General features: G+C 52.2%; 1 protein-coding gene across 2 annotated transcripts in view; it reads left to right on the forward strand.

Annotated features, from left to right (window-relative positions):
* Positions 1-2,938: 2,938 nt before the first annotated feature.
* The window catches only part of OPRD1 (opioid receptor delta 1), a 37,536-nt gene continuing 25,017 nt past the window's right edge, over positions 2,939-15,457 (forward strand). Inside the window, exon 1 of one of the 2 annotated variants that reach the window (XM_080654312.1) lies at positions 2,939-3,359. In XM_080654312.1, the coding sequence (XP_080510438.1) occupies positions 3,133-3,359 (227 nt within the window). In that variant the 5' untranslated portion in view covers positions 2,939-3,132. The other variant, XM_080654313.1, reaches the window with a different exon arrangement.

Below are 15,457 nucleotides of genomic sequence, written 5' to 3' on the forward strand. Positions count from 1 at the left end.
ATCAACAGTACAACGATTGAAATTTCTTTTGAGAGCCAAATTTTTAAAATTTAAACTTCTTCTAACGCCACTTCTTCAAAATAGACTCGCCCAGGCCGTGGTATTTTGTGGAAGAGCCACACTCAAGGGGCCAAAGAGCTGCATGTGGCTCGCGAGCCGCAGTTTGCCAACCACGGGTCTTACTCATCCTCATGATTTAATAAGGCATGATCAGGCGGCCTTTCTCAGTTGGCAGAGCATCGGTTGTTTCACCAGATTCTCACCCATTCTGCACCTCTCTACCTTATTGAAGAGAAATGTAAGGCTCAGAGAAGTGAAGGGAATCTTTTTCTGTCTTTTGCCTCCACTCTAGCTATGGGTTTCCACCATAGCATCTCTGTATCCAGGAGGGACTCAAAGAAACATTGTGAAATGCAATTAAAAAAAATTCCTTTCAGCCCAGAGTGACTGGAGCCTGCCATTGAGGTGGGAGTCGGGGATGGAGTCGCAAGAGGACAGCAATAAACCCTGGTTGGGGCCACACTGGGAGGGACCAAATGCAAGGCCGAGGAGTGAGGGTAGACTTGCGTGGTGATGGCCAAAAGTCAAGGACGGGCATGGAGCTGGGATCTAGTATTTCAGTCCCAAGTAAGATGTGGTTGCTGAGTTTATGCAAAGGATTTTAACTGCTTAGAATTCCTAGGCCTGCATTAGGCTGTTTGCCCTGTCTCCCTCACCAAAACGAGAGCTCACGGAGGTTGGAATTGAACTACCTATTCAATAACTCACTGAGCACCAGGAACTGTATAAGGTGGGGGTACAGGAGTGCGCTAGACCTATTGTAAAGGTGATGCACAAAAATCCAATGAATGTAGAAATACTATGTAAGACATTCTGTAAAGAAGAGGTACATGATGCTATGAGAACAAATAACAAGGGGAGCCCTAGCTGGTTCGGCTCAGTGGCTAGAGCTTAGGCCCGTGGACTGAAGGGTCCCAGGTTTGATTCTGGTCAAGGGCACATGCCCCGGTTTCGGGGCTTGATCACAGTAGGGGGCATGCAGGAGGCAGCCAATCAGTGATTCTGTCCCATTATTGAATTTTCTATCTCTCTCTCCCTCTCCCTTCCCCTCTGAAATCAATAAAAATATATTAAAAACAAAAACACGGGGACCTGGTCCAGTTGGTGGGATGGAGGGCAGTGAAGTGATATTAAGCTGAAACCTGAAGGATGAATAGCATTTAGCCCGGGGAAGTGACAGCCTTCCAAGTGGGAGAATTAGAGTGTGCAATATCCTGAGGTGGGAAAACGTTTGGCTTGTTGGAAGGATAGGGAGGGGCCAGAACTCCAATAAAGTAGCTCTCCTCTTCCCTGTCCCAATTTCTCCCCCCTGGCACCAGAAAAGTCTTTGAGTGTCAGGCCCTTTGGGACAGGGGAGAGAGTTTTGGCAACACATGTGACCACAGAGCAAAAATCACCTCTCTGATGAGTCCTTAGATGGTTAAGTGGGAAGCCTTGGGGTGAGAAGTCTACTGTAGCTGATTGAGGGGCTTGGGCAGCAGCTGGGAGGGGCAGAGAATGGAGAGGAGGGTGAACTTGAGAATTCTGGCTTTGCTCTTCCTGGGAAAGGGTAAGAGCCTTGCATATAGATGGATGATTCAAGCCAGAGAGTGATATGGATGAGGGATCCTGGCCAGCCACTCTCAGGGTCAAGAGCATCACCCCAAAGCCTCAGGAACCCCAATGTGGTCCCATTCCATTCCCCCTTGGGACCTTTATTCATCTAACCAGTATTTTCTGAGCACCCACTGTGACCCTAGCCCTCTACTGGGTAGAGAGATCAATCAAGCCTGGTTTCCTCAAGGAGGAAACAAATGCAGGTAGACATAATTGCTATATGGGATAATTTAGTGCTTAGCTTAGTCTTCTCATCTGTAAAATGGGGACAGTAATAATAGAATCTCCTCCAAAGGGTTGATGCATGGATAAAGTGCTAGGAACAGAGTAATGGTTGGTAGAGAGAATGTTCTGGGAAGGACAGGAGCCCCAAGGAGGATGGTTCTGGGCCTGGGCAGGTCAGGTTAGGGAAGGAATATGAGAAATGTCCCCTTCCCACCACCTCATCCCATTCACCGGCTCCCTTCCCTTCTCTTCCTGGCCTCCTTTGAGCCCTCTGACCACAGTGTCTGCACATGTGGACATGTGGTTCCCAAACTTCACATCTCACCTTCGGTGTCATTTTGTCGGGGAAGTTGTCCTGACCTCTGTTTTGCAGGCCCTGCCACAGGAAAGCCTTGCTGACCTTCACTTTCCTCCATTTGTACTGTATCTTCATCGGTGTAACGTTAGGGTTGGTGTCTCTCCTTCACTGGACTGTGAGCCCCAGAAGGCAGGGGCCACATCAGCTTTCGTACACTAGCGGATACCTAGTAGTACCTGGCTCGTACACGCCCCCAAGTCCGCTGAGTGAATGAATGGGGTACAAGAAACCATGGATACTAATGGTTACTTACGGAGCACTCACTGTGTGCCATGCACTGAGCTAAGTTCTTTACTTAATTCATCTCTGAGCCAAGTGGTGTGATTATCCTCATTTTACAGAGGAGGATAATGGAGTTGAGAGGTTAAGTGACTCGCTCAAGGTCACTGTTCCTTAGTGCAGGGTGAGAGGCAAGATTCACGTCCGGGTCCTTCTGACTCCAAAGCAGCCAAGGTGTGTGTGGGGATGGGTGCGGAGGGGGTGTCCCGGGTGGGGTCGCGTACACCCGAGCCCAAGAAGCATCTGTGGGAGAGAGTGGGAAGCTTCCTCGGCCCAGCTCCAAGCCGGTGGTGCAGCGCCCGCCCCCGGTCGCGGGCGCAGACTGGAGGCCGCCTCCGGGCCACGTGGTGCGCGCGGCGGGCGCGTCCGAGGAGCCCGCAGCGGCTCCCAGTTAAGAGAGCTCCGGGCGAGGAGAACAGGCGGGAGGGCTCCCGGGGCAGGGCCGGTGCGGGCGGCGAGGCGGGCGAAGGAGGCGCGGAGGGAGCGGGGCTGCCAGGGCGCTGCAGCCGGCGGCGTCGGGGCCTCGGCCTCAGCCCTAGGCGCACTCCAAGCCTCTGGACTCTGCGCCCAGGGCGCACGGTGGGGGGAAACGCGGCGCTGGCCGCCCAGCCGCCATGGAGCCGGCCCCCTCCACCGACACCGAGCTGCAGCCCTCGCTCCTCGCCACCGCTTCGGACGCCTTTCCCAGCGCCTTCCCCAGCGCGGGCACCAATGCGTCCGGGCCGCCCGGCGTCCGCAGCGCCTCGTCCCTCGCCCTGGCCATCGCCATCACCGCGCTGTACTCAGCGGTGTGCGCCGTGGGGCTGCTGGGCAACGTGCTCGTCATGTATGGCATCGTCCGGTGAGTCCGCTGCCGTCTGGCGCTGCGGGGCTGGGCCCGGGTGTGGAGGGACCACGGACTCGGGACCCTGACCAGGACCCCGGACGCCCCGGGCCTCCGTACTTTTCTGTAGGGGGCGCATGGGGCTCAGCGGTAAGACCACTTTCATTGGGAGAGGACGCTGGAATTGTATCTCCGTGTGTGTGTGTGTGTGTGTGTAACTAATGACATGGGATCATCTGTTGGCATTTCTTTCTGCATCAGGCATTGTGGAACAGTTTGGGGACAGTTTGTGTATCTGCCAGTTTGTGGGTGGGTGATTCTGTGTATGTGACTGTACAAATGCACTGTATGTTTGGACTTCTGAACCCATAGGGGTGGGCAGAGGTGTTTGAAGTGCCATGGAACTCTGGGGGAAACGGCTGTGTACAGGCTGTCTATGCAGGTGTGTGTGTGGGGGGGGACAAGAGAGTGTGTCTGCAACGTGCTGTGGGGCACTTACCAAATCACATTTGGTGATCATCTGCTGGGGTCCCTGTGTGGGTGTGTGCTGCCCCACGCTGTCAATTTGTGATTCTCTGTGTATGATAACATGACAATGTGTTGTTTCCTGTCAAATCCTTGAAACAGAAAGAGGGGCATCCAGAGTGCCCTTAGACACCCGTGTGTGTGCAGTTGTGTGTGCCTTTGCCAGTGGAGAGCCCAAGGTGCCTGGGTCTGTGGACAACAGCTGTGGGCCAGCCAGTCAGTTCTTTTTATTATTATTATTTAGTCTATTTTTATTGGTTTCAGAGAGGAAGGGAGAGAGAGAAAGAGAGAGAAACATCAGTGATGAAAATTATTGATTGGCTGCCTCTCCTGCATGTCCCCCACTGGCTAGGAATCAAACCATGATTTCCTGGTTCATAGATCGATGCTCAACCATTGAGCCACACTGTTCAGGCCAGTCAGTCCTTTGCTCCTGTCCCCTGTGGTTGTCTGGTCGGGAGCTCTGGGTGTGATTTTGAGAGGCCTCAGATCTTCACAAATGCCCTTCCCATTTTCCCCTCCCCTCTCTTCCCCCTACTCCTCCTCCTCCTGCTTCTTCTTCTTTTTTTATATTCCATTGATTTGTCCTGTCAATATAATTTTTTTAGCAAGTTCTAATTTATTCATTCAGTTTACTCTTCCCCTCCTCTCTTCTAATAGTCTTTTTCTGACAAAGGCAGCAGAGGTGTGTTTGGGCTGGAGTTTGTGCTTTCACATCAGGAAGTAAGGCTCTCTTCTTTGTATCCATGAACCTCTCCTAAAGTCTAAAACATCGCTGGCTTTCCCCAGCAGCAGCCCCCCAAATCAGCTCTACTAGTTCAGATATGAGCAAAAGGATTGAAAGGAAACTCCTATTCTTGTAACAACGAAGATGCCTTGGTATTTACCGTCAGTTGAAAATGGGCCCTCGTGCTGGCTGATCGAGGGCACAGCCCTAAACCTCTCTGGGCTGTGGTGCACCAGGCGAGGCGGAGGGAGATGGTGGACTCAGAAGTTGGAGGTGTGAACTGTGGTATCGGTCCAGTCACTGATGCCCATCAATCAGAGCGGGAACAACCATTCCCCCTGCCCAACCTCCCGCCTGCCTCAGTTTCCCTGTCCTAAGCATAGAGACCCATTCTCCTCGACTGGGAAGTATGGGGTTTCTGCAGGGCAGAGCTCAGTGCACTGGAGTACAGTATTGGCTGGTGTGTGGGTGTTAAGGGGCTTTGGCATCCATGAGCTCGGGGGATCTTTGCTCCCCCAGGAAGAGTGGAAGACACAGAATTTCCTGCGGTTTCAGTGACTCGTCACCAGCTACAGTGGGCAAATTCCCCCAGCACAGGCGGCGTTGATCTTTGCTTTGTGTTTTTGTCAGTGATTCTCTCCACTTCGCCTTCAGAGATAGTGTAGGGTTTAGAGTTGGACCAACCTGTGTATGTATCAGTCCCAGCTCTGTCATGAACTGGCTTTGGGACGTGGGTGAGTCACCGCGTGTCTTTGAGCCCCACTTTCTTCATCTATAGAATGAGGTCATGATAGGACCTTCTTCCACAGGGTTTTTGTGAGGTGTCGACGAGAGAGCATATGTAATGCAGCTGGCCTGGTGCCTGGGCCCAATAAATGGAAGCTGAAGAGGGGGAATTTTCCAGATCCTTTAGAATCGAGTGCCTATTACAGAGGGGAGAGTGAGGGAGGCACTTGTCCTAAGGTGGGCCTGAGCGTAGCTACTGTTCTGAGGGTTCCAGGCTCCTGGCACATCCCCTCTCTTGGGGAGCCCTTGGTGCTCTAGTCTGAGGAAAGCTGAGTGGCAGTGTGTTCAGTCCCATTTCCAGCCTCTTCTCCAGGGTCTCTGGCTGGTGGGCTGATGAGCAGAGCACCCCCCTACCACCGAGCTAGGGGAAGGCCTCACTTCTGAGGGCCCACTCAGGGGAGGCCTTGGGCTCAGCCTGCTGGGGGTGCTCCCAGCCAGCCTTCCTTAAACCTCATTATCAAATGCATCTTGCTGCCCTGGCTCGTTTGGCTCAGTGGATAGAGCGTCGGTCTGCGGACTGAAGGGTCCCGGCTTTGATTCCGGTCAAGGGCACATGCCTGGGTTGCGGGCTCGATCCCCACTGGGGAGCATGAAGGAGACGGCCGATCAATGATTCTCTCTCATCATTGGTGTTTCTACTGCTCTCTCCCTCTCCTTTCCTCTCTGAAATCAGTAAAAACATATTTAAAAAAAAATGCATCTTGCCAGCTGTGTAGCTAGCCCCCGCGGTCCCCACTTTGCAAGACCATGGCCAACTGTGTGATGATAACTGTATACCTGGGTCTGAATGATTTAATCCTCACCTACCTCCCTGACTGGTAAGCATTGGAATCCTTATCATCATCCCCATTTCACAGACGAGGAATCGGTGGTTCAGAGAGAGGCAGGGTGACCTTTTCTCCTAAGGGCCCACAGCTAGCCTAGACCCGGAGCTAGAACCCTGGTCTGTGACTGCACGTCCAGAACTTTCCCCAGAGTTGTCTGGGATAGGCGACAGTGAAAGAAATGCATGGAAGGCGGGGGCAGAACCCTGTCCCTCCTCTGGTCCTAGAGTCCTCAGAGAATGATGGGGCCAAATGGACCGTGATCCTACCCATGTTATTCGGCCCATGTATTTTAGGCTGCTGTCCTTGGGGGAGGGGCAATGAAGGAGGATCCAAATTAGTCTTTCCCCACTGAGTGGGAGACTAGGGATAGGGTGGCTGCCTGGGGCTTGGCTTCTGCTGGCAAAGTCCCAAGAGCAGTGAGGAGAGGGGAACCCAGGACAGAGAAAAGCCTCTGCTCTATCTGACTCTCCATGTAGGGCCTGGCACAAGCAATAAGTGAGTCAGTTGATTGGTTGAATGAATGAGTGAATGAATGAATGAATGAATACTGCTTGTCAGTTTTGAGCTTAGGCATTTTGGAGTGCAGGGGGAAGGTTTACAAGGGAAGATCCAAAAACCCCTTGGGGCAGGAAAGCAGGGTGGTATAGTGGCAGAGCTGGGGCCCCGAAGCCAGACGTAACTAAGTTCAAATCCTGAGTTCAAAGCCACATACCGGCTGTATCTTTGGGCTTGTGACTTTACCTCTGAAGCTCATTTCTTTGCCTGTAAAGTGGGAATACAGTGCATCCTGGGTTGTGAGGATTAAATGTGATAATGTGTTGTATCCGAGCCTTTCAAGCCCTTTGAGAACAGGGAGGGTCTCTGTGTGATGGAATGAAAAGAATTAATTAATTCAAGAGAATTCTATGGATGCACTGTGCTAGATGCTGAGATGAGGAAATGGTGAGGAAAAAAATACACGGCCCCTGCCCTTATGGAGCTTAGGGTCTGGTGGGAGAAATAGACGTTCATTGGTCATCCAACAAGCTTAAATTTGTAGCTGCAGGGGCTTTAGGGGCCCACGATGTGGGGAGGGTCGCACCTGGGCAGGGAACTCAGAGAAGGCCTCTGAGATGCTGAAGGAGGACTGAGGGTTAACTAAGGAAAAAGCGGAGGGAGGCCCGGCTGGTGTGGCTCAGTGGTTGAGCATCGGCCTATGAACCAGGAGGTCATGGTTAGATTCCAGTCAGGGCACATGCCCTGGCTGCTGGCTGGATCCCCAGTAGCGGGTGTGTAGGAGGCAGCCGATCAATGTTTCTCTCCCTCTCCCTTCCTCTCTCTGAAATCAATAAAAAGATATATATTTAAAAAGCTGGGGGAGGAGCCTCTGGTGGGAAGACTGACACAGATGAGGGGCTGGGGAAACAGAGCACTGGGGTCTCAGAATCCGACATCACGGAGCACTCTCCATTCCTTCCCCCCCACCTGCTGGGCCTCTCCCCACCTCATGGGCATGCCTGAGCGGCCCAGTCATCCTGTGGGGTGCAGAGAGGGGCCTCTGGGAATCACACTTTTAGCAAACAGCCTGTGGTAGGGAGACAGAACAGACTGTGCAACAGACAAGAGGCCAAGACAAGCTCCCCTCTCCTCACTGCTCTTGGGACTTTGCCAGCAGAAGCCAAGCTCCAGGCAGCCACTCCGTCCCTAGTCTCCCACTCAGTGGGGACAGACAACTTGGATCCTCCTTCATCGCCCCTCCCCCAAGGAAAGCAGCCTAAAAGACATGGGCCGAATAACCTGAAGTGCGAACAGGATTTTTCAGGACATCTGGTCCCCAAGCAGAGCATCACTCCCTAGTCCTGTGGGGTGGGTTCGGCTGGCGGGTGACTCTGTGGATCCTCGGAACAGGTGCTGGACAACTCCTTTCCGGGCAGAGTCAGTGCCTTGAGCAGGGCTGGTATCTCAGCGTTCCCTTTGGCAGCCCTCTGGGCGGGCGGAGTGGGAAGAGCTTAACGGGAGCCACCCCCTCTAGCTCCCTCTCTTCTCTCTACATGGCCCAGAACTTCCTGGTTTGCCTGCTCCAGAATCCAGGGAGCTGAACAGAGTTGGTGCTTTTCCACTTGGCTTTTTTTTTTTTTTTAATATATTTTTATTGACTTTGGAGAGGAAAGGAGAGGGAGAGAGAAACATCCATGATGAGAGAGAATCATGGAACGGCTGCCTCCTGCACGCCCCCTAGGGGAGCTCGAGACCGCGACCCAGGCATGTGCCCTGACCGGGATTCGAACCCGGGACCCTATGGTCCGCAGGCCGACGCTCTATCCACTGAGCCAAACCGGCCAGGGCTCCACTTGGCTTCTTATCTGTTCCACAGTCTGTTTCCCTACCACCGCCTCTCCCTGATCCTGGTTTTGGCAGATTTACACCCTGCGATGTCTCTTACCAGCCCCACCCCTGTCCCTCTTGATTCTCTGTTTTAGGTGGTGTGCTTCTCTGCCCCTTGATCTCTCCTTCCAGCTCCTGTCTCCTTGTATTAAATGCTGGCTCTCCCACCTACTAAGATCTTTAGCAAGGTGGACGTCCAGTCTGCCTCTCAGTTTCTTCATTTGCAAAATGTCGATCCTAGTACCTGCCTCATAGGCACCTTTGTCCTAAAGATACGGTGACGTTGATAAAGCTTTGTGTTTTCTCTCCCATCCCAGGAGCCTGTAGCACAGAGCAGGGAGGGGAGGTTGGGCCAGGCAACAGGGCCTGGCTGGCTGTCCCCTCTGTCTGCTATTGAGGTGCCAAGCATTGCTGGGATAAGTGCTCAAGTGTCAACTTTGCAGGGTTAGAACTCTTGATTTGGGGGGCCCAGCACGAGCTCCTTGCCTTTTGTGCCCCTCCCCTCTCCTGGGCCTGAGTTGGCCAGGAGAGATCCCAGTGAGGTGACACGATGCGGTGCAAAGGTCACAGCTGGAGTTCAGGTCGTGCCCAGCCTCAGTTCCAGCTCAGCCACATCCTGGGCAAAGCCGAACTCCCCTGAGCCTCATTTCTGCGTTTGTAAAATCAGGGTGATCTGTTGTGGATGATTGGAAAGATTAGTGAGCTCATGCATGTGAAAGGCCATAGCCCAGCACCTGGCCCATTGCAGGCCCTCAGCACGGCTAGCTGTGATTGACCAGCACCCTGCAGCTGCTCCAGGCACGCATCGTTCGTGGCTGTGAGGCCAGCTTGTCTGCATTTTTCACCTTGGCCCTTTCCTGCTTCCTGAATCGTCTGCACATTTACTCACTCAACAAGCATTTGCTGCTGCTGACCCCCGCCAGAGCCGTCCAGCTCCGCTCCCACTGCCCAGACGCTCCGCTGAAGCCTTAGCACAGCCCCTGGCTCCTAACACAGCCATGCCCCTCAGGACCACCTGGTTAGTTACAACTCCAGGGACAAGTGCAGCTTCCCTGGGCTGTGGGATTCTGGGGCTCGGGCGGTGGGGGAAGGGGAGGGGAGAGCATGCTGGGGAGGTGATGCCTGTGCTGCGCTGTGATTGGGGGCAGCAGTTGGCTACCAGGAGAGGTAGGGTGGGGCATTCCAGGCAGAGGGAACAGCAGGAGCAAAGAAAGGTTCCGCGCATTTCCTATCCTGCAGAGGGCAGGGCTGGGTGGCTGTGACGTGGGAGAGGCTGTAGGGACAAAAGCAGGGAAGGCCTTGCCAGCAGGTGTCCTCCTGGCCATGCTTGTCAAGGTGCCTGCTGTGTGCTGAGCTTTGGCCAGGCTTTGGTGCCAGGGGTGAATCCAGCAACTATGATCTCTGCCTTCCACAATTCCCGCAAATGTTAGAGGAACTCCGTGGACCAGCCCCAGGTAACTGGGGGGAGTCGTTCTGGTGGGGATGGGGAGGTGGGGAGACAGGACTGAGGAAGGAGACAGCCTGGCAGGGCTGTGTTAGGGGCTGGAGATCGAACTGAGGCTCCAGCTTCAAGTCTGGGCAGTGGGAGCTGGGACTGGACAGGTTCTCGGGTCCCAGGATAAGGTGGCCATGCTGGGAAACGAGGGAGCTTTGGGTCACAGGCCGTGGGGGAAAGGGCTTTGGAGCAATGTCTGTCCAGAATGGTGTTCAAGAGGATGCGTTTTGTGTGGGTGGGTGTGCGGTGGATTGGGCGGGGAGGGCCTCAATGTGTGGAAACCAGAGAGGCCAGCTCAGGGTGATGGAAGAGAGAGCTGGATGACCTTGGGCTGGTCCCTGAAACCCTGGCCTCAGTTGTCCCCCGAAGCACTGTCAGACCTACAAGAAGTCAGGAGGCTGCCAGGTGACTCGTGGTGAGGCAGAGCAGGGAGAGCGAGCAGCAGCCCAGGCTGGCGTTCCGGCTCTGCCTTCTGGCCTTGCCCGGAGCCAGCACTTCCCAGGCCCCGGGTTCATCCCTGAGGAGTGTGTGTGACTCAGACCCAAGCGACTGAGCCCAGGAGTCACAGAGGGCACCGAGGAGCCCCTCCTGAGCGTCTGCCACATGCCAGAGGCTTCTCCGAGCCTCACAGCAGCTCTGCAGTGGGGACTGGACATTCTCACGGATGGGTGAGGAGTAGGTGGCCCTCACAGCCAGATGGTACAAATCCAGATCTTTCTGACTGCAAATCCACTCCACTTCAACTCTGCTGCTGCTGTCCATGAGACACAAGAGGAATGGGGGCGAGAGCTGGGGTGTCTGTTAGAGAAGGGAGGAACAGGGGAGATTATAAACCTCTGAGGCCTCTGTGTGGGGTAACAGCTGATGAGAGCCTGAACATTGGAGCCAGACTGACCCGGGATCATGTCCCAGCTGTGCCACTAACTGAGAGAGTGAGCTTGGGCCACATATACACGACCTCTCTGAGCCTCAGTTTTCTCATTTGTGAAACGGGAGTAGCAATAGATCCATATAGGGTGGTTATGAGGCATGACGTGAAGGACTGTGGACGAAACCAGGCGCTTAGTAAGTATTCAATAAACATTTTCTATTATTGTATCTACTTAGAAGAGTGAGACTTGCTTCTCATGCTTTGATCGATATTTATCAAACCCCTTAGGAACCAGACTTATTGGGTGGATACCACAGGGAAACTTGATCAGTTCAATATTAGAAATATTCTTTTACTACAAAAGTAACACAGTGGTTATTTCAGAGGAAAGCTTTGCCATTTTGGTGTATTTCTTTCCTCTCCTCTCTGTTTTAATGACACGAGGATCACACTTTATTGAAATAATGAGCACATTATAGAAACTATTTTGTAAGTTGCCTTTTCACTTAACATTATCTCATGAGTATGTACTCATGGTATCAAACACTCTCTGAAAACATGATTTTGTTTATGGCTGCATTATATGAGTGTGTTCTATGTGGGGCGGACTTACATTATTTCTAGTACTAGAGGCCTGATGCACGAAATTCCTGCAAGAGTAGGCCTTCCTTTCCCTGGCTGCCGGCACCGGGTTTCCTCTGGCACCCTGGACGTGGGCTTCCCTCGCAGCCCTGGCTTCATCCAGAAGGTCGTCCAGAAGGATGTCTGGAAAGATGTCCGGTCTAATTAGCATATTATGCTTTTATTATTATAGATTATGCCAATGTAAATAATGCATCTGTGAACTTTCTGGAACACTTATGTTTGTGTACATTTCATATGATTTCTATAAGAAATTTTGCAACTGTCAAAGCTCTCCAAGAAGATATGGGCTGCTGTGTAATGTAGGGAGCGTCCCATCACGGACGGTATGCAAGAGGACACTGCATAACCACTGGGTGCGGGTTTGGCACTGCAGATTTGACAAGACAAACAATTCCAGGCCCCCCTCACCATGGATGAGATTTGAAGAATGCTTCTCAGATGTGATCTCAGATTCCCTTTCTCCCCTTCCTGGCAGATGATGCCTGGACTTAAGGCATGATTTCATTAAGCTCAGAGTCCTGGGACCTCTAAATCCAATTGGCTACCCAGAATATCGAAACATGCCCAGGAAGAGGGATAATCGTGGGGTGAGTAGAGCCAAAAGCCTGGCTTAAATGAGCAATTTAGGCCCCATTATCAGCTGGGAGATACGGGGTGGGATGGGGCATCTGGGTTGAGCTCTGTTGATTTATAGCTCCCGGTGCAGCTGCGAAAATCAGCCGCTTTGTCTCTGGCCTGGGTGGGTGTGAGCAGAAAGAATCGTGTCTTTCTTTTGTAGCTTTCTGAGTCATTCTTGATAAGTGGAAAGAACTCAAACTTCGAAGTCCTTTGCGGCCAAAAAGCCCCATTCAATAAACAGCACAGAGAGAGGGAGAAACAGCCTCGCTCTTCTCCCTGCGGAAGTAACCTTCTCACCAAGGCATAGAATTTTGAATCATGGATGATCATTCTCTTTATTGAACACTTATGTTGTGCCAGGTGCTCTGCTTAGAGATGTGTATATAGTATCCCGTTTATTCCTTATTCCCGGATGAGGTGAGCCCCCATTTTATAGATGAGGAAAGGTGAGGCTCAGAGAAGTGACAATGACTCCAAGTTCTGATCTTAGGGCCCACACTCATAACCACGGCCCTGGTTTCTGCCACCTTGTATGTCAAGTGCAGCCCGTCCGATTTACAAATGAGGAAACTGGGGCCTGGACATGTTCTGTGTCTTATGAGTTAGTGGCCAAGTCAGGGTTGGAACCTGCTTTTCCTAATCCCTTGTCCCTTCTTCTTGCATTTCTTTCCACGCTTAGAATTACCTGGGCTAAGGGAGAGCCACGGGGTAGCTAGAAGTCGTAGTTCTGCGAGCACGAGAAGTGGGTTCCTGCCCAGGTCAGTCCAGCCTGGGTGCCGGTGACAACGCCTGAGAGGCCCCAAAGAACCCTAAGTTTCGTCGGGCAGCTGCTGGAGAGGCAGCCACATCCTGAGAGGTGGAGAGGTTGGGATCCAATCCAGGTCTGCTTCTTGCTGGCTGTTCACCCTTGGGCTCACCCCACTGAGCCTGTTTTCTCATCTGTGAAATGGGGATGATAGAAAAACACTTAATTGTCCAGAGCCTGTCACATAGAAAGAGGGGAGACGCACACAAAAATAGATGGTCATGAAATAGTGTTTTCTTTTTTTAAAAAATATTTTTATTGATTTCGGAGAGGAAGAGACAGGGAGAGATAGAAACATCAATGATGAGAGAATCATTGATCGGCTGCCTCGTGCACGCCCCCCACTGGGGATTGAGCCCGTAACCCAGGCATGTGCCCTGACCAGGGATCGAACCACAACCCCCTGGCTCATAGGTTGAGGCTCAGCCACTGAGCCACGCTGGCTGGGCTGAAATAGTGTTTTCTAACTGCAGTGGAATTGCTCCTGTGTTTGCCTTCCCTTTCACACTGGCTGCTCCTGGAGGGCAGGAGCTGTGTCCCATTCATCTTCTCTCTTGTTTCCTAGTTCGATCCCTGGCCCTAAGGAGCCATCACTAAGTATTTCTTAAATATCTAGTGGACACTTTGTTAATGAGATTCCCTCTCTTGAGTTGGGTTGTATAATAAAAATTCCCCAACTACCAGACAAGAGGGAAGTAAAATGTGCAGGGACCTCAGGTCTCGGTTCTCTCTTGAATAACCCCTTCTTAGCCCAGGAAATCTTTCCTCCGGGGGCCCTTCTCTGATCCCCCTCCTCTGTGTTCCCACAATGCCCTACGTGGGTCCCATTACAGCAGGGACCACACACATTTTCAAACACATGATTGCTCATCTCTTTCTCTACCCCCCAAATGAGCAGATGTGTGGTGGGGGGAGGATCCTTTGTTCAAAGCTGGAGCCCCAGCCCAGGGGTGACACTCAGGTGTTTGGTCAGTAGGTGTTTGTAGGAGGGATATGTCCTATTTCCAGAGACACTTGAGGAACTCTGCTTTCTTGGGGCCTCTGTTGTGTCCGACTGCTCCATCCCTTGGTCCAGCCGTCTGTAAGCCTCTGTGGCTTCCACGAGCATCTTGTGGTTCTTGAACAAATGGAACAGGGAGTCTGCCCTGTTTATTGCTGACCTGGCTGGCCTCCCTGCTCATGTTCAACTCAGTGGCCCTGTGTCTCCATATTCAAGCCCTTAAACTTCTGTGACACACTCACTGGGTCTCATTATAATGAACCACCTTCCTTCCTCAGGCTTTGCCAAAACGGAGACAGCTAATTAATTTCTGGCCACTTGCCACTCCTTCAATGGTGGGCAGGGCTGTCGCTTGCAGCCCTTGCTGCCCAGTCGGAAGAGCAACCGCCCTTTGCAAATAGAGGGAGCCCCCGCTGGACCCCTGCTGGCTGGCAGCTGCTTTATTTAAGCTGTTCCCACAATGGGTAGAGCCTTTGTGATCACTGCTGTAGCTGTGCCTTGGTTTCCTCATTTGTAAAACAAAGGGATTGAACTTGACATTCAGGGAGAAGAAGGTGTGGTAGAGGTTAGGAGTGTCTGAGCCTCAACGTTCCTCATCTGTAAAATGGGGTTACTACTGCTCACCTCCTGTGGTGGTTGTGCAGACTCAACGGGACAGTGAACACACACGTGGCACTTATTTAGTAGGTGCTCAGTGAATACTCTCACCGCCATCTTTCCTTTCAGTGCTAACATTCTATAGTCCTGATGAAAAAAAGTCCTTTTGTTGGGAAAGCTGGGGAGTGCAGCAATTTTAACAGACATTGCTTCTGTGTTTTAGGCCATGGCTGGCCACACGGTGAACGCCTCTATATTGGTTTCCTTGGCTGCCCTAACACACTACCATAAACTGGGTGGCTTAAAGCAACAGTGCAGGAGGCTAGAGGTCTGAAACCAGGCAGAGCCACGCTCCCTCTGGAGGGTCTAGCGAAGACGCCTTTCTTCCTAGCTCCTGGTGCTCATTGGCAATCCTTGGCCTCCCTTGGGCTCGCAGCTGCATCGTTCCAGTTTTAGCCTCTGTTTTCACATGGCTGTGTTCCTTCTCTCTGTGTGTCTCTGTTTCCTTTTGTAAGGACACCGGTCACTGGATTTAGGGTGCACCCTAATCTCCTATGGCGTCATCTTAGTGAATTTCATCTGCACAGACCCTATTTCCAAATAAGGTTGCATTCTGAGGTGCCAGGTAGATGTGAATTTTGGGGACCCCTGTTCAACCCCGTACACTCTCCTAAGCTCACTCTCCTCCTGTGTGTGAGGATGATAATAGTAGCAATTTCATAGGGTTGTTGGAGTGATTAAATGAGGTAATCTATGTCAATGTCATGGTGGAATTCTATAGACGGTGCCAGGACCGTGTAAGCACTGAGTCTGTGTAGCTGCTGTCATGGAGATGGTGGTGAAGATGAAGACAGTG

This window comes from Plecotus auritus, assembly GCF_963455305.1.
Source record: "Plecotus auritus genome assembly, chromosome: 2".
NCBI classification, from domain to species: domain Eukaryota; kingdom Metazoa; phylum Chordata; class Mammalia; order Chiroptera; family Vespertilionidae; genus Plecotus; species Plecotus auritus.